Below are 21,582 nucleotides of genomic sequence, written 5' to 3'. Positions count from 1 at the left end.
GGGAACGGAAAATTTTCAACTTTGATTTATAGTTTTTCTCCTTCTCATATCGTCGTAGAGGAAAAGAGTTTCAACATCAAGTTTTGATGACGTTTTTAATACTTGAGTTTGTACATATTTACTTGACTTTAGGTACCTTTTTATACCTACTCAAAGTCATATTTCCTTTGTTAAATTCAGTCGGAAACGAGAAGTTAGGAAAAGTTAAATTCAAAAATAATGTAAGAAACTTTGATTGCCTATGTAGCGGGTGTTTTTTTTAACGTGTGATTTTCAATGTCATTCAATTTCAATCATTTGTAAAGAGATGGCTTTTTGACAGCTGTCACTTGTGCTCATTTTGATTTGCCATTTCAAAATGGCTGCGTTCAATATCAGACAGATAGGGTATCCGGATACCTTTTTGTTAGTGTTTTACGTGTAAAATAAAAGCTGATGAAAAACAGCTGAGATGTCAAAAGAGGAATCCAAGAATTTCTGGGGTATGTAGGTATCTGACAGAACAGCTGATTCAACACATGTTGAATGTTGAATTTCAAGAAACTTGAAAATTGATTTCAGCTTTTTGTATGAAAAAAAAAAAAAAAAAAAGATACAAAATGTTAGATGAAGTTGTATTTGAGGATGTTCTGTACATAATAGACGATAAAGAAGCTATTTGACTCCGAATTTTAGAAGGCAGTTGTGATCTATTTTCTTAAACTTCAAAATTGACTTATTTTGTTCTCGTTTTGTAGATGACTAATTTGCTAGGTCTTACCTGTACCTCCAGTCTAGTATCCAGGAAGTTGAAGAACCTCATCCTGTTCCAGAGGTAGAACAAAATAAATAAATAATATATATGTATTAATCTTGTTGAAATAAATAAATCTAACAATTTTGTTTGTATGTATAAAAGCAGACAGAGGAGGGTGGAGCTACAAGCAAATAAGTTCGCTTAAAGGAAAGGTAAGTTATTCTTTCAGATGATTCATAACCCCAAAAAAGAACCACTCTATTCCCTTTTTTTAAGGTGGGAAAAATACATAAATCCATTCTGCTCTACTTGGATGAGTGAAGAAAGTGAAAGGACCAGCTCCAAGACCCAAAAACCCGGCAAAGAACAATTTTTCAAAAAATTGTAAAAGTTCTTGAAAATGATTAAGGTTATCTCTTATTTATAAAAATGTTACCCAGTTATCAATTCATTATCGTCCGACGAATCAGTTGAATTGTCCATTAAATGTTTAAAATGACTTCGAAGCTTTAATTTTTCTCTGCTTTATGTGAACAGCAGAAAGTTGTTTTTATTTTTTGACAGCTATCTCAATACAGCTATCCAACTCGTTCAACAAGGTATCTAAAAATCCTTCTATCCAAGATACCCTATCGAACGCGAGATTGAACGCAGCCAATGAATATACTGTTAGGTCGCTCATAGACGCAGATAAGTCCGAGACTATTGACGTATTGAAAGAGAATATTCAATTTAAACTTCAATCGTGTCAAAGAGCCATGGAAAGATCGATTCTCAAGGTGAAAGAATATTTCGACGGATTTACCCCGAACGTTTATGAACCCAGACTAACTTTGAAGATGTTCCTTACAAAACGAGGAAACTTAACTCGTCAGATAATCGGAAGACCAAAATAACAACAGAGTGGACTCCAATAGACAAGAAAAGAAGTGTAGGAAGACAATTCTAGAGGTGGAGTGACGAAATAGAGTATTTTTGTTCAAACTGCTGTATAGAAGCTTTAGATCGAAGAAGTTGAAAAGGTGATCAAACATATTAAAAACTTTTAAAAGTATAAATAAAGCTTGAATACTAATAATAACCGTCTTAATTTTGATAAAAAGGCCAAACAGTCGCATTTAAAAAGCTAGTAGTCAAAGTATATCACAATTCTGGATCGACTAACTTTTTATTTATTCAGCTTAATACAAGCTATTACTTAACTTAACTAAACTTAACCTAACTTAACTTAACATAATTTAACATTTTTTTAAACAATTATTAATGTGGACCCTAAGGCCCACTTAAAAGCTCTTTAATGTACAAGAACTAACAATTTTAATTTTATTACACTTAAAATTGAAAGGGGGCTAGGAATGCGGACTCAAAAAGGTAAAAAGTAAAGGGTATCTTTCAGATGGGATTTGGAAATGTAAAAGTCGAAGACTAGCATAGCAGCGTTGCAGTGACGAAGAATTATGGACATTGGTTCAAAGTGCCCGTAATTAGTGCGTTGATGAGGGATATAGAAAGAGGAGACAGATTGAAGATTTCGAGGATTGGTGTTAAGATGAATATCACTCAGGAGTACTGGGGAATCAATATTGCTCATTAACAAGTGTTGAGCAAATAATATATCAGCGTTTTTGCGTCTATACCGCCTATCAGTTTTAATCGAACGGCATAAGGAGGCAAGTTGGATGTATCATCAAAGGGAAGGCCACGTGAGGTAAATCGAACGAAACGTCTTTAAACATTTTCAATTCTGAGTGAATTGTTTTCATAAAAGGGAGACCATACTTGGAATGCATATTCAAGATGAGGACGGACTAGGGAAATGTTAAGCGCTTTAGTTACATAGGGGTTGGAAAATTCTTTTGACCATCTCTTAATAAAACTGAGAGATCTATTAGCTTTCTTAATAATTTGGTCAAAATTGGAATGGAAATTCAAGTGTTTGTCACATATAATACCAAGATCTCTTATAGAATCGACTACGTTGACGGCGTCATTTGAAGTAGTACACCCGGTGAGATGGCCTTTGTTTGCGCGAAAAGGTAATTTGTTTACATTTAACTTTGGGAAATTATGCAGGCACCAAACAAAAAAGATAAGATCATTTTACAAAAGAAAGGAATCAGATGAAGTTGAGATAATCTTAAAAATGTTCTTATCGTTCGCAAACATTAGGATATCTGAGTTTTTTTAGTTAAAAGTAGACATCGTTAACCAATAACACGAAGAGAAGGGGGCCAAGGTGACTACCTTGTGGGACGACAAGGAATTTTTGGATATGAGATAATCGTTTTGAAATGAATAAGGACGCGAAAAAGGTTAGGTCTCCTCTCACTTTATGAGGAGAAATTTCAAGACCATCATAAAATTTAAAGAATATTTCCATAAGTGCATCATGTTTGGTAGGGAGGCCTTCTTGGGAGATTAAAACCTTCATGTTTGTATTTGTTTTACCTTCAAAGCAAACAGAATCTGGTATGTAGTGCAAAAACCTAGTTAAAGACGAACATTATTGTAAATTTTGTGGTCTCTAAGACGGGACATAACATACTGATCATTAATATTGGTCTCAAATACATGTTTCGTTAACTTAACTTAACATTTGGAGGGATCATTGAGTTAAGGAATCCTTGTGGTTCTTGGCAAACTGATGAAGAAGATGCAGGGTTAAGGGTGTGAGAATGGATACAATTCGGATACGTGAATTTCTTGACAGGAGGATCAACCGAGGGCGAAAACCAAGACCCAGATGAGAAGGGTTAACAGAAACTTGTTTTTTTTTAAGAGACAAAAGTTGGTTAGGGAGAGAAAGGATCGGAAATATTCTTTTTTTAAGAGTCCAATTGGGTTCAATATTATTTTTTGGTTTAGGTTTGGGTTTGTTATATTTAATGATATGATTATTGCTACTCATTCTGAAAAGCAGCATTCGACCAAGTCGTATATATCCTCTTTGGTTTAAAACATGTTATATTTTGAGGGAATTAGGAACTTGAATCTTCTTCCAGACAATTAAAGACATTCGCAGGTATTGACACAGAATTCTCGTTTAAAATAGGAGCGAATCCATGAAGCATCCGCATATCCGAGACAATTATTCAGCACGAACCATATGTTGTTAGCAGATTCAAGCCTGCTGATTCTTAAATTCCAATCGGATAACTTCCAGGAATGGCTACATATTTTGATTACTTCGTCTTCCGCAATGGTATTTATTGAGGTGGTTTGTTGCAGAGGGTCAGCAGCCAGGTTTGCCGCATGCGTTTCATCACGAATGGATACGCTCACGATATCACGGTATGCGGGTTGTTTAATGACGTCGTAGAGAAGCGATTCAATTTTCTGCGATTTAACATGTAAGCTTTCAAGTTCGCGATGCAAACTTGTATATTTTTGTTCTTGATTACTTACATCGTAAGCAATAGATATGAGTGCGAATATGAGCCGAAGATGTCATCACCTTTAACTCATCGTCAATGTCCGAATGGAGAGAATTCAATCCACCGATAACGACACAGTATTGTTTTTCCAGAGAACGTATCGTGGAAAGGCACTGGGTGGACTTTTTTTGAGATTGGATGTTCGAGTCCTTAACACTATTGCAAACGTGATCAAATTTCTTGGAGAGATTAGAAATTTGATCTTGGCAAACCGAATGTTCATTAGAGACGAATTCCTTAAGACATTGAATTGCAACCATAATATCCCACACGAATATTTTTTGCATTCATCGCAATAAAACGCAAAACTGCGTAGATAATCTCTAAGGTATACACTCGTCTTTCTGGCCAAGCCAGGGGTGATTGGCGCACGACATTATTAGTTGATTCAGTTTTTTTAGTGCAACTTTGCATTCACAAAGCTAGTTGAACTTTCACTACGTAGCCACTAGCTTTGTGAATGCACCCATTATGTAACACAACGCCGTTTAAGTGGCTACTTCAGCTGGCTTCACAGCAGCGTATTCTGTCACTCCAATTTTACAAGACCTTGTCTAAGGTTTCGGGCTATAACTTATGAGTTAGTTAGATGATATTGGTCTTAAGTGCTTGAATCATTTCCCGAATGTTGACAATGGTATACCTGCGCAAAGGGGTCAAACATTTTTATTAACTAGTGAAGCAGTACTTCTTGGTTTTCTAATTTAACAAGAAAGCTTTTTATACAAACATTTAAAATGGAAGTGTTCACAAAGTAATACATTTCAGCAAACTAGAAGGCATCGAAGACGAGACTAACATTTACCAAAATTCTCACTCCGGAGTGTTCAGTTTTTACCGTTTCAATTTTCTCATTTAATTTGGGAATGGAAATATTAATGAAAAAATGCGATTTTGAATTATTTCCATAAAAATATCTAACTCACATCATCTTCTACGTTCTCAGGATTTTAAAACACTATTATTAGATTAAGAAACAAATTAATTTTACTTAATTTAAAAGTTATTTAAAGAAGAAACCCAACAACCAAATTTAAAGACGGTTCTAGTTCAATGTGTGTTCACTCAATGTTAAATTATGCCCAGCCAGTAAAATCTCGTAAGAAACAAATACGGTTGGTTCTTTATATTTTAGCTTTAATTTTCATCTGTTTTTTTTTTTTAAATTTTCAAGAATAAATTTCTTTTGCCAAATATTCCGACTTTCGAATTAATCTGCAGACTACACTGCAAATGCATAACACATAAATTAGCACAAATTATCACCGACTAGACTTTAACAAGAGATGATTGCCCTCTTTTATAAATTTCTTTTTTCAAAAAACTTTGCATCCTCGGCAACCCTACCAGACTTTGTTTTTCTTACTTAACTAGTACTAAATAATGTAAACAAAAAGCTTAAGCCCTATTGTTTCTATATTGGGTTAGTCAAAGTGGCTGTTATGACACTCACGCCTACACGCTACGCTACACCACTTAACAAAATAGCCCTCAAATAAATCAAGTTTAAATTCAATTTAGATGTTTACTTGATCTCTCCACCAAAAAAACAAACCCTGCCATTCTGTTCTCACTCACCCATCTTATGTCCGCCCTTATAGTTTCAATTACCTTAAAAGCAATGTTGAGCCTAAGTAAAATATAAAAAATTAAAAAAAAAAAACAAGCAAGCTAACATAATAAAACGCTTTTCTGATGGACTAGATACCTTGTGGCTTGTTGGTCGTTCTCGTCGTATCGTGCGTCGCGTCAGTCGTCGGGGTTTAGAGAAGTAAATGTTGATTTGCTTTTATAATTGAAAAGAAATTATTCAATCTTTTTAAACCAAACTGAGCCGAGGGTAGTTTTGTAAAATATCTACCCTCACAAAAAACTTTCTACGTACTTTTTAGGGGTGCTGATGGTACTTCATGAAGCGTGCTACATTATTGTGTCCCTCTTATTTTGTAGTCCCTCAACAATACATATTATATTGGAATACAAATTTTAAACTTTATATAATTTTTCCAGCAGCAAGTAATTTTCTACATTTGATGGGATGGAAAAAAAGCACACTTCCTTCTTCGATAAGTTCCATTGAATCGCCATAGAAAAAATCCCTTAAATTTGAAATTAATAGGTACGTGTTCCGTTTACGAAGTATTCACCATGAAAGTTGGCAGGCAGCAGCAATACAAAAAAGAACACACACACGAAATTATGACATCCATGTAAATTTGGCTATAAGAGGGTTTCCGAGTTAACAGCACAAACAAAGTTATTATTTAACAAAGTAACAGGAAACGATTTTTTTGTTGAATACATAATATTATGTATTATGAACTGAAGACATCAATCACCATCGACGAGTTCAATAAGAAATTCCTCGAATTGAGTTAAATTAATTTTCTTGTGATATGAAAATAATAAATGTGTATACTTACGACCAAATTCATATATTCAGCTTACAAAGTGAATTATGTTTAATCAAACCTTTAAAGAGATATATTCTTTAAGAAGTCTATAATAAACTTGACGTTACACCTTATATAGTTGAGGGTAAGGAAAGGTGTAACAAATAACGTCTTATATCCATTTCGGCTTTTTGTGAAAACCTTGAACTTTGAGAATCTTACAATTCGAATTCAAATAGGGTAGTCCTTGTTTATACTTTTTGCAGTCTTTGCATAAATAACGACACATGTCTTCAATAAACCTCGCCATAGGCAATCCAACCAAACAAATTCTATTCGAATTTTTCAAAAACACCTCTTGGCTTCAATAATAATGGTGCTACGCACGCACTCGTTTTGTTTTTGCTTACCTGAAGCTTTATATCAAGGACATTAGAAAACAAAAACTCACATCGATTTGTAATGTGTTTTTTATCTTATGAATAATTTGCTACATTCTCAAGACGTCTGGTTAAACTGGTTCCAATGAATGAAGTTCTTACCCTAGGGAAATTTATATACTTGCATTCTATACACAATTTGCAACGATGAGTCCTTCTTATAGGTTAGGTTAAAGTGGCTGCGAATTCATAATCCACACACTAAGGCTAAAAAAAAAGGCCCATTGTGATACCACATGAATCTAGAGAGTTACTTCCCACTAGTCGAACCATTTTGAGCTTTTTATAAAGCGAGGGAGATATTTGATATCCTTTTTAGCTAGTACACTGGGATTATGAAAATAGTAGTCTCCCAGATGAAGTGTCTTAGTGAAAGAGCAGGGCAAGTGCAGAAGAGGCGAGAGATTGTTTCCTCTGCTGTTAGAGATTTGTTTGAGACAAGGGATATCAGTAGTTCTTTAACTACTATGTTCCACAGGAGAGGGTATAGAACACCACCTTGCGGAGTGCTTCTACTGACAGACTTTTTCGTACAAAAATCCCCCATCTTAGAGTTGATGATCCCGCTTTTTAGCATTAGATTAATCAACTCACAGAGTGAGTATTCAACGTTTAGGGTCGTCATAGCAGAAGTTATAGCGGATGTGTCAACGTTGTTGAAAGCGCCCTCAATATCCAGGAAGGCCACCATAGTATATTCCTTTTGCTCTAGGGAGTATTCGATAGTTCTTACCAGAGTGTGCAAGGTTGTTTCTACCGATTTCCCTTTGCAGTAAGCATGCTGAGACATCGATAGTCTCTTATCAATGCTATTACGTACATGGATATCAATCATTCGTTCCAAAGTTTTGAGAATGAATGATGATAGGCCAATAGGTCTTAGATCTTTAGAGTTGATATGCGAACATTTGCCCGTTTTGGGAATGAAAACTACCTTTACTTCTCTCCATCGCTGAAGTATATAAGCCATCTCAATGATGGGCAAAGTTATGTCAATTGTAAGTTGTAGCTCAGCTGGTATGATTTGATCCGGACCTGGAGATTTATACGGTTCGAAGCTATTCAGAGCCCATGTCAATTTCTCTCTTGTAACAAGACCTTGAGGAAAAGTTAAGTTAATACCCAACCCACGACTGTTTGTTGTATTAACGGATTTGGAGTTATCTGGGAAGCGGGTGTCTAGTAGTAGGTTTAGCGTTTCTTCGCAAGAGTTAGTCCATGTACCATCCGAGTTTTTAAGACAACTAGACATGGTTGTATTTGTCGAGAGAATCTTCCTTATCCTTGATACCTCCGAGGATTCTTCTATTGAGCTACAGAAGGATCTCCATGAGGATCTTTTGGCTATTCTCAGTTCTTGTTTATACTTTTTGAGGGATTCCTTATAGGAGTCCCAGTCTTGGGGATATCTAGTTTTTTTTGCACGATTAAAAAGCCTTCTACAATCTTACCTGAGTGTTTCTAGTTCAGCAGCCCACCAATATGGTTTCTTCTTTCCTCGCACTGTAGTGAGAGGACAGGCAGTTAATATGGCTTCATTGAGAGCTGCTGTAAGCTAATTGACTTTTTGATCCTTCTGATAAAAAATATAATAAAATGAAACTTAAACTTTATAGTTTGTCATTAATATTTGTTCTTTATTGAATATTCGGTATCTAAATTGTCTAAATGCTAAAAAAAAACATGAATATTGAACTCTTACAGACTAAATTTTTTTTAATTAATTATAATTTAAAAACAACAAACTTAGATTAATTGTGCATGATTTGAATGTATTTATCTTACTATTTTAATACGTTTGAATATGGAGCGAGTTGTCCTTGTTTTATCTTCGTTTTTATATTTTATTTTTTGTTTCTTAAAGATTTGTGACTATGTCACCACCTTCACGATTTGATGTTGTCGAGATTCCAGAAAAACTTTTCATATTAATTTCCATTGAGGTCAATGCACTAGATACCTGATATAGGCTCTCTGATAAAATTGCGTAGACTTCAAAAAGTTCTGAGCTGCTTTTTGAAACTATGAAAGTATCTGTAAGAAAATTTGAACATTTAAAGCAAACCTAGCACATTTGAATTTGATCTTTAAAAACAAACCTGTTCGATCCTTCAAAAGTTTTTGCGAATAGATGTTGAGTATGAAAATTACATCATCATATTTGAGTCGATTCTCTAGATTCGAATAGGGGAATATCGACAGATTGGAATTCGATACAGACATGTGGGACATTCGTTTATATTGACGGACGTGTGCCACTGCGTCTGTCCATTTTTGGTTGTCCATCAATTCGTGTAAAGTTGTTTCAAATTCAGCACTCGTCATTGGTAATCCCGGCGAGGGAGTGGGTGTGTGATCACCCTCGGTCGATGTCGATGTATCTAAGGAGTCTTGCTCGGATTCATTTATAGAGCGCACCAGCGCTTCACGTACTAGAACAAATAGCTCTGAAATGTCCAGCATCTTTTCGTTGTGGCGGAAATTGTTGACTACATTGGAGGCGATTTTATGATTCGACTCAATCAATAACAGCAGCTGGAACATTAACTTGTACAGGGCTCGACCTAAGTCCAAAACTATTTCCGCTGTAGCCGGATCGAACGGCATAAAACTGGTGGTACTGGGAGCCTCTGCCCCCGAAGGATGTTCTGTAACTTCGGTAAATAACGCAAGTTTGCAAGAAGTTTTTACCGAGTCCAGGCACTACAACGAGTAGAATAATTTTTAAGGTTACACAAATCAAAAATAAACATACACAGACATACCTCTAGAACTTGATCTTTACGATCGAAGAAAGTCTCTAAATGCTCTTGGATCTCGAGAACATTAAACCGGAGTGTCTCATACAATCGGGGAGTAGTCGGTTGCGACTGATTGCACCAAATCATAGGCGGGTCAGCTTTCGAGCTCAAAAGGTCAGTAAATTGAGATATTTGATTACCCAATTGTGCCCCCATCCCAGAGAAGTATTTCTTCGAATCCCTTGTGATGCTGATCGATTTAAGGGTAAGTTCTTTGATCATTTTGTGTAACTGCAACAACAAATCGGGTGCGTGGGCCGATGGTTGGTTTGTCAACATTGTCTGCAGTTGTTTACGCCAATTTTCTTCGGCTTCATCGCGCATTGGGGCACCAAATCGAATCAGACCTGGCAGATGGGGAGATGCATTGCATGGTGTTATGTCTCCCAAATCACCGGCACTCGAACCACTAGTGTCACTGCGTGAAACTGAGTTTCTGCGGTGCCGCTCGCGTAGGCTCAGCGATGTCGGTGGGCCTACATGGAATGGGGACTTCAAGAACGGCTGACGATGATCTTCGTCCATTGGAGATTCCGATTCGACCTCCTCATCCGAAGAATCATCGGCTGTTTGGCGTTTGCGTTTGTTCAAAATGGGAGTCTTGTCACTGTAACTCTCGTCCAAATTAGAAATACCCTTGGATCCCCCTCCGGCCACTGTATCACTGTCTCCATCGAAGAGCTGATGCCGACGAACACCCCAATTGAAATTATCCGTCGATTCGCCAGCTATGCTATCCTCATACTCAAGGAAATCAAAGTCTTTGAATACAGTGAAGTCGGGTTGGCCATCGTCTCGGCGTGAACCACTACTCAAATCACCCTGTGGACCTGACGTTTCTTCTGTGCTCGATGCCGCCGACGATTGTCGTTCCATCAGATCTGATGACTGACTAAATATAACCTACATTACATGAAGAAAAAAAGAAATTAGTAGAATAACGACATCAAAATATATGCAAACAAAATAATAATATTGATTTTTTATAAATACTAAAATTGTGCACAGGAAAAAGTCTTATTTCTTTAAGAGTGGAAATAATGTAATTTGAAAATCTTACACTTTGTTTAGATTTCATTGATCCCATAAAAAAGGTCATGATAGATGTCTAAAAAGTAAAGGACATGCATTGTTTTGGTTTTAAAATTGTGTTATTAAACGTGCAATTAAATTTTGTTTTTTTTTGTTTTTTTCTTAATAATATTTCAATATTGAAATCAAATTTTATTTTTACAAACTAACAACGATGATGGTTACAATTGATTTCGGTGTAACATATATTTATGATTGTCCACTAGACTATAGCGAGGATATGTCAAGTACAAATAGGAGCAAAACGAAAATAAAAGCGATAAGGAGATCTACCAATATTACATAGAAGAATATTGCTTAGTGTTAAATAATACATACTTTTTTATGAAACCTAGTTCAGGAGGTCAAGAGGGAGGTTTTAAGGTTTTCGATATTTTTGAAAATATTGATTATATTAGTTTTAATGATTACATGGAAATGTATGCATTTCTAGAACGCTAATAAACCGGATTGATGGACGAATTTTATATGAATTAATAAAATTGAACCGGAAAATATTTAGACTTTGAATTATAAAACTCTATTTAAAATTGATACAAATGTGCTCGTTCGTCATCATTACTAAATTAATCTGAAATCCAAACACAAAAGTTACACAAGTTTTAGCTACCTGCTAGATGAATGAATTGTACCCAGAATGAAGAGACTAATTTTCTAAGGTACATAGATAACTAAAATGTATCTCAGATAAATGTGTATTTTTATCTGTGTATGATTGTACATTTTTGATTGGATTTCAAATGAATTATTGATTCTTAATTACAAACAAAAATAATGTTTTCGTTTGCCGTCGTTATATGTTAATTTCACGTGAGAAACAAGAGTGTCAATTTCGATTAATATTTTTTACTTGCGATTGCGACATATAGGACCTTTGTATATCGCAGGTTTTGCATTCGTAAAAAAGTTTGAACTCGAGATTTTAATCAACAAACTGAATCCCGGATCGAGTCTGTCTGACCACGCCCCTGCAACCCAAAACCATTGGATCGAATGAGATAAACCTGGAAATAAAGGTTTTAAGCTGATCCTTGTTAAGGATTTTTTTAAAGAATAAAAATAATAGTAATCCTCAGCCCCGTCGAGAATGGGGGATTTTTTAGGGGCCCGTAAAATTGAAAGCAATGAGGAGAGTATTTTTTTAATATTGGTACTCTAAATTCATCATCAACATACATATTCCCATTTATTTTTATTGGCCCGAAAATTTAAAATCATTCATGCTTTCGGGCCTCTGTTTCCATGTTATCTACCAATCTTTCAGTCACAAGCTTGCCGATCTGGGCCCCTGATTATTATTGGCGTACATTTTTGGCAACTCTTAACTATTGGAAGAAAGTTATAAGAAAGTAAATTTCAAATTTATTTTATTTTGAAAATTTTTAAAATCAAAACAAGAGGCCCGGCAACTTAAAACACAAGTATTTATTTTGGTTTCTGTTTTTATAAAATTTCTTTTCTTCTATTTTTGTTTCTACTGGGAAAGAAATTTTTGATTCGGTTTCGGGAGACCGGAAAATCCCAGTCAAACGTTTTTCAATTGTGGTTTCCGTTATATTAATTAATTTTTATTTTGAATTAATTGTTAACTGAAGATTTGAAGGATATCAAGTCACTTCAATATCATATAATATATTAAACCAGCCATACAAAAATGGCAAGTAATTGGGCATCATCCTCTTCCTTAGGAAAAGGGGACTAGGACTACGAGGCGATAGCTATCTTAATAGAGAACCAAATAATGGAAATTTTTAGGCATTTTGGAATTAATCAGTCATTATGACCCTTTACTTCAGGAGCACTTGGAAAATGTAAGAATTTCACAACAAAGCACAAGTCCACTACCTTTTCGTTGAGATTCAAAATGACTTCATTAAAATGTGTGCTAATTCCGCTATTTTGAATTCCGCTATTTTGAAGGAGAGAGAAAACGCCAAATAGTTTGCTATAATAGTCGATGCAACACCCGATTCAAGTGATGTGGAACAAAACATTTATTTTGCGATATCTGCGCTTTGAAAAAAATGTGATCCAAGAACGGTTTTGGGAATTTGTCGATTGCAACAAAAAAAAACTGGCAACGCAATAGCTGATTCGATCTGTGAATCATTGGCAAAGACCAGCATCCTTTAGAAGTCTGTTGTTCACAAAGCTATGACTGACAATGGAAGCAATATGAAACGACGGACGGTATAATGGTGCACAAAGTCATATTTTAAACAAAAATCCGGATGCCGTGTATTCAACTCACACCCTTAACTTGCTTTGGAGTCGATTCAGCGGAATGTTCATTTTTTGGTGTTGTTCAAAAGTGTGTCAACTTGTTTTGCAGCAGTGCTCAACGTTGGGAAATTCTTAAGAAAAATGTGCCCTGATCCCTTCACAAACTTTCCGATGCAAGATGGTCAGCTGGTATAAGGCAGTGAAACCATTTGCAAATCATTTGAAAAATCTTAGAACATCATTAGAAGTATTAAGTGATATAAATTTAACTGCTGATGCTCGAAGAGATGTTTTAAAATATATGCACAAAATTGAATGCGTCTTCATGTCTTCGATTTGGTGCAAGGTTCTTAGCGCTATAAATGAAATAAGTATCCTTCTTCGAGCCAGAAACAGTACTATTGACGTTGAAATTCGAGATCTCAACAACTTGCTCTCCAATCTGAACATTATTCGAAACGGATGGGATCAATTTTTATCTGAATGCAAAGCAGTACTGAATTGAGAGATTTCCAGAATCGTTCCCATCGAACCGAAAATGGCAATTAAAAAGACAATTTGAAGAAAACCGAGGAGCTGGAAAGCAAATTGAAACAGACGAAATTTCAAGAGGAACACCTTTTTCGTCATAGTTGATTTAATTATATCTGAATTTCTCTTCGGTTCGATACTATGAAAGAGTACTGTATAGCCCAAACAGTGAGTTTTTTGAGAATATGTTTTTGCCGAAATAAAGCAGCTACTGAATCTTAGCTAGTGTATAAGACTAAGAATACAAGTCGTTAGTTTCGGAGCGTATGTGAATGTGGCTGTTGTAGCCGAGGTACTTAATTCAAAAACATTAAGTCACCATCGTTTTTAACAGTTCAAAATTTCACACAATAGTTTTAGAGAATTCTGAACAAAGATTTCGAATTATTCGCTAATAAGTTACGATGATTGAGAAGCTAATGCCTCCACAGAGATTGACAATTCGGTGAGGCTTGAACTATTTTCTCAATTCTATTTATTTATTTATTCCATCTATCGAGTACAATCTCTTTTAGACTAACATACTTAAATATATTGTTTATATACAAAATATCAATAAATACCTACATATACAATTTTAAATAAATAAATAGTTGGTGTAATGACGCAATATTTCTTTCCCTGAGAGGTCTTGAAGGAATTGGGTAAAGTGCAAACAGCATAGAACAATCTATATGATTACATATAACATCTCTGGCTAAAAGATCAAAAAACTATTTCCTTCTGATTTGAAAGGTTTTTAAGCCTATAAGTAAGCATCTCTGGTTATAAGCATAATATTATCTACCAATTCAATTTACGTAGAGCATATCTAGTGAATTTGCTAACTGCATATATTAGGCACTAAATGCAACTAGCATATTCTAACGAAGATTCCACCAATAATAATAAAGCATTTTGAAAGTATGCGCATCAGTAAATTCCTTTGAATTTCTTATTGGAAAACCCAGCATTTTATTTGTTTTCGAAATCATATCATCATCATTAAAAGCTAATTTTTAAAAACAACACATATATCGTTAAGAACCGAAACTTAATCGAGGATTGTATTATTAACCTTATATTTACAGTGAATAGGGTTGCGTGATCTAGTATAAGACTTTAGGTTACACTTGAAGATACTGAGATGAAGGCAGTTATCTTTACACCACTGAATATAAATATAACATATATAACATATAAATGAGGTCATCGCAATCAAGTAAAAAATAGTACATTTTCAGAAAATTTTACACAATCGGAGATCGTTTAAAAAAAGAACAAACAAATGTGGCCCAAGCTGGCTTCCTTGTGGAACCCCTGAAATGATATAAATTCTTTTTGATATTTTACATCCAATTTTCACAAATTGTGTACGATCTGTTAAATATTGATTTAACCATTTCAATATTTGAGAATGAAAACCAAGGTTTTCTAATTTTTTTTAATTACCCGTCATGCTGTTCCTTATCAAACGCCTTTAAAATGTCAGTGTATATTACATCAACTTGCTTACCCCGTTCAAAACAAAATTGGGAAAAAAGAGACAAGTTAGTTGCAGTCGATTGTTGACTCACAAACCCGTGTTGATTATCTGAAATCCCTTTCTTAATATTTTCATAAATTCTTTTCTTGACAGAGGCTTTCAAAATGTTTGGAATAGTTTGAAGCCTTGAGATCGGTCTGTAATTAAGGACATCCTGCTTCGAGCCTGTTTTATGAATTGGCGTAATGATTGAAGTTTTACAAGTATTTAAGAACTGACCAAGACTGAGCGATAAATTAAATAAGTTTAAAAAAAGTTTAGGAAGACAATATCTGCAGAATTTAAAGAACAAAGGAGCAATTTGATCACTGTCATCTGGAAACAATTTAATCACTTAAGGCTAATACCATACAAATTGATGAGAATACACTGCTCATAACGGTTTATTCTGTTTGCGGTTTAAAAAGTATAGGACTGGCATTCAGCATTTTAACTATTTTCTTTTTTCAAGTGAAAGTCTGACATACAGATTTTTGAAACCTACTACTAAAATGTTGATTCTACCACAGCCACATATCGTGCTTTAAGAGGAGATTATGGTTTACATAATCGTTCAAATACGCAAGCAATTGGCAAAATTGTTGAGAAGTTTGAAGAGACGGTAGTGGTTACTGGTATTGTAAGGCCTGTGAGTTATCGTTTCGCTCTTACCACTGAAAATATCGCTGCTGTAAGTTATGGCTGAATCACAAACACACTTCAGCTTTGGCTTCACCTGACGTTTGCGAGTTCAGCCATAGGAATTCAATGCATGCTATCACAATTGGGCTTCGACTTCACGTTTTGTTTAACAATCGTAAGGAAAAGAACGTAATGTGACACCAAACGGAAGCTCTAGTTCTTAACTAGTTTTATCTGACAGCTCAAAAGCTGTACAAAAATGTTAACAAACAAAATATTTGCTCTTTGGAGGGATGAAATAATAGAAATGTCATTTAAAGCAACCTCGAAACAGGCCCGCCGTAACGCAGACGAAGTCGAAGCTGAAGTTTGTTTGTGATTCAGCCATTATGGCATAGGAATTCAAAACAATGAAGCTTCGACCTCACGTTTCATATGACAATCGTAAGAAAATAGCGTAATGTGACTCCAAACGGAAGCTCTAGTTAAAATTTTCTGAACATTTGCTTTGTCTGACAGCTCCACAGCTGTAAAAAGTCAACAAACAAAATACATTTGTTTTGTAGGGATTCACATTGGTTATTAAAGGCTGTGTAAGCTACTTACGCGATAAATTTAATTTTGTCGATTTTAAAACTGATATTTTTTTTATGTTGAGAAAAACAGCTGCTAATGACAGAAGTGCCATTTTAGAAATGTCATATTGGAAGTGTCATTCAAAGTAACCTCGAAGGCCCATCGGAACGCAGACGAAGCCGAAACTGAAGCGTGTTTGTGTTTCAGCCATCAAGTGTTGCCGAAGACCCGAATGTATCAATTCCTCGTCATCTCCCGAATAAGGACTGTCTCATGGCACATTATGGCGTATTTTACATAAACAACTAACGCCAGCTGACCAATCACAACGTCGTAAATACATCGAAATGGGTGCTTGAACAACAAGCGGTGGACGGAGATTTTTCGAACAAGTTTTTCTTTAGCGGCGAAGCACATTTTCCACTCGGTGGCTGTGTTAATGAACAAAATTGTCGTATTTGGGGTTCACAAAATCCTGAAGTAATCGAAAAGAGGTCATGAAGTCCACAAAAAGTCACTTGGTTGCGCTCTTTGGTCCGGAATTGTGATTGGATCTTATTCTTCGAAAACGACTGTCACCGTCAATTCGGAGCGTTATGGTCATATGATAAGCGATTTTTTTGCCTGCCACTGAACAATACGTCTTTAAGAATAATTGGTTTTAACAAGACGGTGTCACATGTCACACTCCTGGCCGCGTAATTTCTCGTTGTGGCGATATCAACTGGTCACTAAGATCATGTGATTTTACACTTTTGGACTTTTTTTGTGGAGCTACGTGAAAGACCGTGCTTATAAAGATAAACCTTAAACTCTAAACCACTTAAAATCCAAAATTCGTCAAATTATGACTAACATACCGCCCAATATTTGTCAAAAAGTTGTCGAAAATTACCTCAAAAGAATCGATGGTTGAAACAATTAGGGTGGTTGTCATTTAAATGCTGTAGTGATAAAAAAATATTTTGTATGTGTTTTATTTACGTTTACTTTGAAACCGCAAAATGGATAACCCTGTATCGAATTTTCAGTTTGCTGTTTGCTTGTTTTTTTTAGGACAAATTCTTAAACTACATAACAATAATATAAACGAAGTAAATTGTCTTTTTGATTATTGATACAAGCTCAAGCATTTTTTAGTGCGTAAATTTCTCTTAAAAGTTTTTTTTTTAAATAGTGACAACGATACCATATTTCTTGGTGTTTTCATATAAAGCCCTACATTTTTTATTTTTGCATAAGTAAAGTTTTGTTGTATTTCCTAATATTTTGCAATAGGTTGAGGAAAGGTCATATATTTCTATCCTCTCTTATTTTTGTATTGTGTCTATTTCAAGACCAAAACCAAAAATGGATTTTTACTTTTACCACAGTTTTTGTTATTAAAACTTATAAAATATTAAATATACATACATATTTAAGAAGAAATGTAAATACCATTTTATTATATTTCATATTTGTAAAATAAAATATCCGAATAAAATTTCCAAATAAATTACTAGAGGTCAACCACAAGCCTCAAAAAAAAGGAGATTTACCTTAGTCTAATATCCTACATACATAAACGACCTACCTTTTCTTTTTTTTTTATTGAGTTTCTTATTTCTAAAAACAATTTGTGTTGCAAAGAAATTGTTATGTTTTCATATAAATATAGTACCTACATACATTTGAGTTGATTTAAACAAAGAATCTTTCATCATCGGTATTATGTAACAAGTACTCAGTAATTTACAGAATCTCATACATCAAATCAAAATGACTTTCTGTTTTCCTTTTGTTGGTGTTCGGGTTCACAAATAACCCATTAGGTTTCAAGTTACTGTGTACCTAGTTGGAAGTTTAAATTATACTCAAAACATACTCGTACCGTAAGGTATGCAAAAGGATATAAGCACAATCCGCAATGAATTAAGGGCGTAATTGAAATTTTAAACTTATTTGAGTTCCAGGGTAAAATTCTTTGAGCCTGAATATAACCAATCAACGATACGTGTAGCAATACTCCTACAAAATCACCCATTATCCAATTTATTAGTAACTCTTTAGGAAACATTTTTACTGGCCTTGCACTACAGCTGTAGTAATTACTTTTCCCTAGAGTCTAAATAGTTTGAGGTATTCGAATTAATAGACTGATTGTTTCTTAATTAGAAACAAGGAATATTTTAGTAAAATAATGATAAATTTGTCTTATCTACGTTTTTTTTTAAACAAACAACCAAAATAAATAACTTTAGGGTTTTTCCTTCATACATATTTTTTTATTTTTGCAATGCTATTTTATGAATTACAAAAAATTCCAATCAGTCTTGACTGCTTTTTTAAAACGATAGGTTTCAAGAATATTTTTTTTTTAAATATAATTTTGTAAAAATATTCCATGATTGTTACAGAATTTAACTTTTATTCATGTTAATTTCTTAAGGACTACTTTTAAGTTGTAGTATTGGTAAGTGATAAATTTTATATTGAAATTTTGAAAAATTCCGAAATATTAAATTTGTGAAACATTTTTCAAAAAATTCTAAGCATTAATAGTCGAGTGGATTTAAAACAAATAATTAAAATATTCGGCCTTATAAAAAGACCGATAAACACAAATATTCAACTATTAAAGTAAGAACTTTTTCTAAGAAAAAATAAACTATATTTAATATCGCGGAAGTTTAAATTTCTTTTAACAAAAAAGCATTTTAACTTTTTATAAAGGGTGATTTTTTTGAGGTTAGGATTTTCATGCATTAGTATTTGACAGATCACGCGGGATTTCAGACATGGTGTCAAAGAGAAAGATGCTCAGTATGCTTTGACATTTCATCATGAATAGACTTACTAACGAGCACCGCTTGCAAATCATTGAATTTTATTACCAAAATCAGTGTTCGGTTCGAAATGTGTTTCGCGCTTTACGTCCCATTTATGGTCTACATAATCGACCAAGTGAGCAAACAATTAATGCGATTGTGACCAAGTTTCGCACTCAGTTTACTTTATTGGACATTAAACCAACCACACGAATGAGTACAGTGCGTACAGAAGAGAAAGACCGTGAAATGTCGATTCGTCGCCGTTCGCAGCAATTGGGTTTGTGTTATTCGACCACATGGAAGATTTTACGCAAAGATCTTGGTGTAAAACCGTATAAAATACAGCTCGTGCAAGAACTGAAGCCGAACGATCTGCCACAACGTCGAATTTTCAGTGAATGGGCCCTAGAAAAGATGGCAGAAAATCCGCTTTTTTATCGACAAATTTTGTTCAGCGATGAGGCTCATTTCTGGTTGAATGGCTACGTAAATACGCAAAATTGCCGCATTTGGAGTGAAGAGCAACCAGAAGCCGTTCAAGAACTGCCCATGCATCCCAAAAAATGCACTGTTTGGTGTGGTTTGTACGCTGGTGGAATCATTGGACCGTATTTTTTCAAAGATGCTGTTACGTTACGGTGAATGGCGATCGCTATCGTTCAATGCTAACAAAATTTTTGTTGCCAAAAATGGAAGAACTGAACTTGGTTGACATGTGGTTTCAACAAGATGGCGCTACATGCCACACAGCTCGCGATTCTATGGCCATTTTGAGGGAAAACTTCGGAGAACAATTCATCTCAAGGATGGACCGGTAAGTTGGCCACCAAGATCATGCGATTTGACGCCTTTAGACTATTTTTTGTGGGGCTACGTCAAGTCTAAAGTCTACACAAATAAGCCAGCAACTATTCCAGCTTTGGAAGACAACATTTCCGAAGAAATTCGGGCTATTCCGGCCGAAATGCTCGAAAAAGTTACCCAAAATTGGACTTTCCGAATGGACCACCTAAGACGCAGCCCCGGTCAACATTTAAATGAAATTATCTTCAAAAAGTAAATGTCATGGACCAATCTAACGTTTCAACGTTTATGCGTTTTTTTTTTTTAAAGTTCTCAAGCTCTTAAAAAATCACCGTTTACAAACAAATTTAATTAAAATGATCTTATTTTAAGATCTGTTTGAGGCTTATCAACCAAAAATTTGTGGTAATAATAACCGCAACGTCAGACTTTTTTTTAAACCATAAATGTTTCAAAGATACAGTGTGAGTATTAGGAAAAAAGGGAAGGCTTTAAAAAGGAGATGTCGATGTACATTAAGTTTGAGTGCTTGAATGTTGCAATTGCAATGACTCAACAAAAATCAGAACGTTCCAAATTCGTGCAGTTCGGCTAATGAACGAATTTTTGTACTTCAATTTACTTCCAACGACAGTAATATTCTCATGATTATTAAAATTAAAATGTTTCAGAGGAGGAATGAAGCTGTTTCACTAGAAATTTAAGAAAAGAGTGTTGAGGAAAATATAACGACAGTAATCCATAAATTGAAGTTTAAAGACTGAAGAATTTCCTTAATCATAATTTGACTTTTAAGCTACCTTGCCTTAGTCTTAGTCTTACACGTAAAAAATACTTTTAGTGGTACAGGCAGGGATTAAGTCAAAGACCTTAAGCATCACACTATCACGCGACGGGTACTATTAATAGCATGATTTTAATAATAATCTGAGGGGATTTAGTATGGAAGAAATTGAAGAAGTGAACGTTTAAGCACAAGTCCTACTACTGATACTCGTACTTAAAATTATTAAAAACAGAGCAGATACAAACGGATTAGATATAAAAGGAATTAAAAACATTTAAGGAACTGAAAAGGAATTAAAAAATATACGGACATGGACATTAAAATAGATACAAAGACATTTGCTAAGAGTAAAACCAAATTAAAACAATAACATGTATTAGAAGTAGTTTTAACCGTTATCAAAAAAAGTTAGACGTTCTTATGCAAAATAACATGTTTTTTTTGCTTGTTGACTGTTTGGAGATGAACCGTCCGTAGGTAAGGCTGTGCTTTTGGTGGACATAAAAATAGAAACATATTGGAACATAAACCTTAGTACTTAACTAGTATCAAAAATATTAGTTTTTAATATTTTTTTTTTACTTTTACAAAACTTCACTTTAGGAAGTAAATTTAAATTATTATAATAACATTACAATTAATTCTAATGAAAGCATAGGTCACGGGAAGCATTGTTCCCTAGAAGAGAAAGCTGTCATTTTGGTTATACGAAGTGAGGGAGTAATAATCAGATCTCTCAAGTTGCAAGCAATTTGATCTCTGAGAGCCAAAAAACAGAGGGGAAACCCAAGCAAAACAACCCTGTTGAA

The 21,582-nt window shown here is 34.6% G+C and overlaps 1 protein-coding gene across 5 annotated transcripts in view; it reads right to left on the bottom strand.

The window, feature by feature from the left end:
- Positions 1-8,612: 8,612 nt before the first annotated feature.
- Positions 8,613-21,582, bottom strand: part of LOC129947342 (protein furry) — a 137,760-nt gene continuing 124,790 nt past the window's right edge. For 3 of the 5 annotated variants that reach the window (XM_056057865.1, XM_056057863.1, XM_056057867.1), the window contains 4 exons: positions 10,865-10,912; positions 9,769-10,707; positions 9,103-9,706; positions 8,613-9,037 (listed from right to left, as the gene is read on the bottom strand). In XM_056057865.1, coding sequence (XP_055913840.1) covers positions 8,862-9,037; positions 9,103-9,706; positions 9,769-10,707; positions 10,865-10,912 — 1,767 coding nt within the window. In that variant the 3' untranslated portion in view covers positions 8,613-8,861. The remainder of the gene's footprint in view (positions 9,038-9,102; positions 9,707-9,768; positions 10,708-10,864; positions 10,913-21,582) is intronic. The other 2 variants (XM_056057866.1, XM_056057868.1) reach the window with 1 other exon arrangement.

The sequence above is a fragment of the Eupeodes corollae genome, chromosome 2 (genome assembly GCF_945859685.1).
Source record: "Eupeodes corollae chromosome 2, idEupCoro1.1, whole genome shotgun sequence".
Lineage (NCBI taxonomy): Eukaryota > Metazoa > Arthropoda > Insecta > Diptera > Syrphidae > Eupeodes > Eupeodes corollae.
This window is presented reverse-complemented; position numbering and strand designations above follow the sequence as displayed.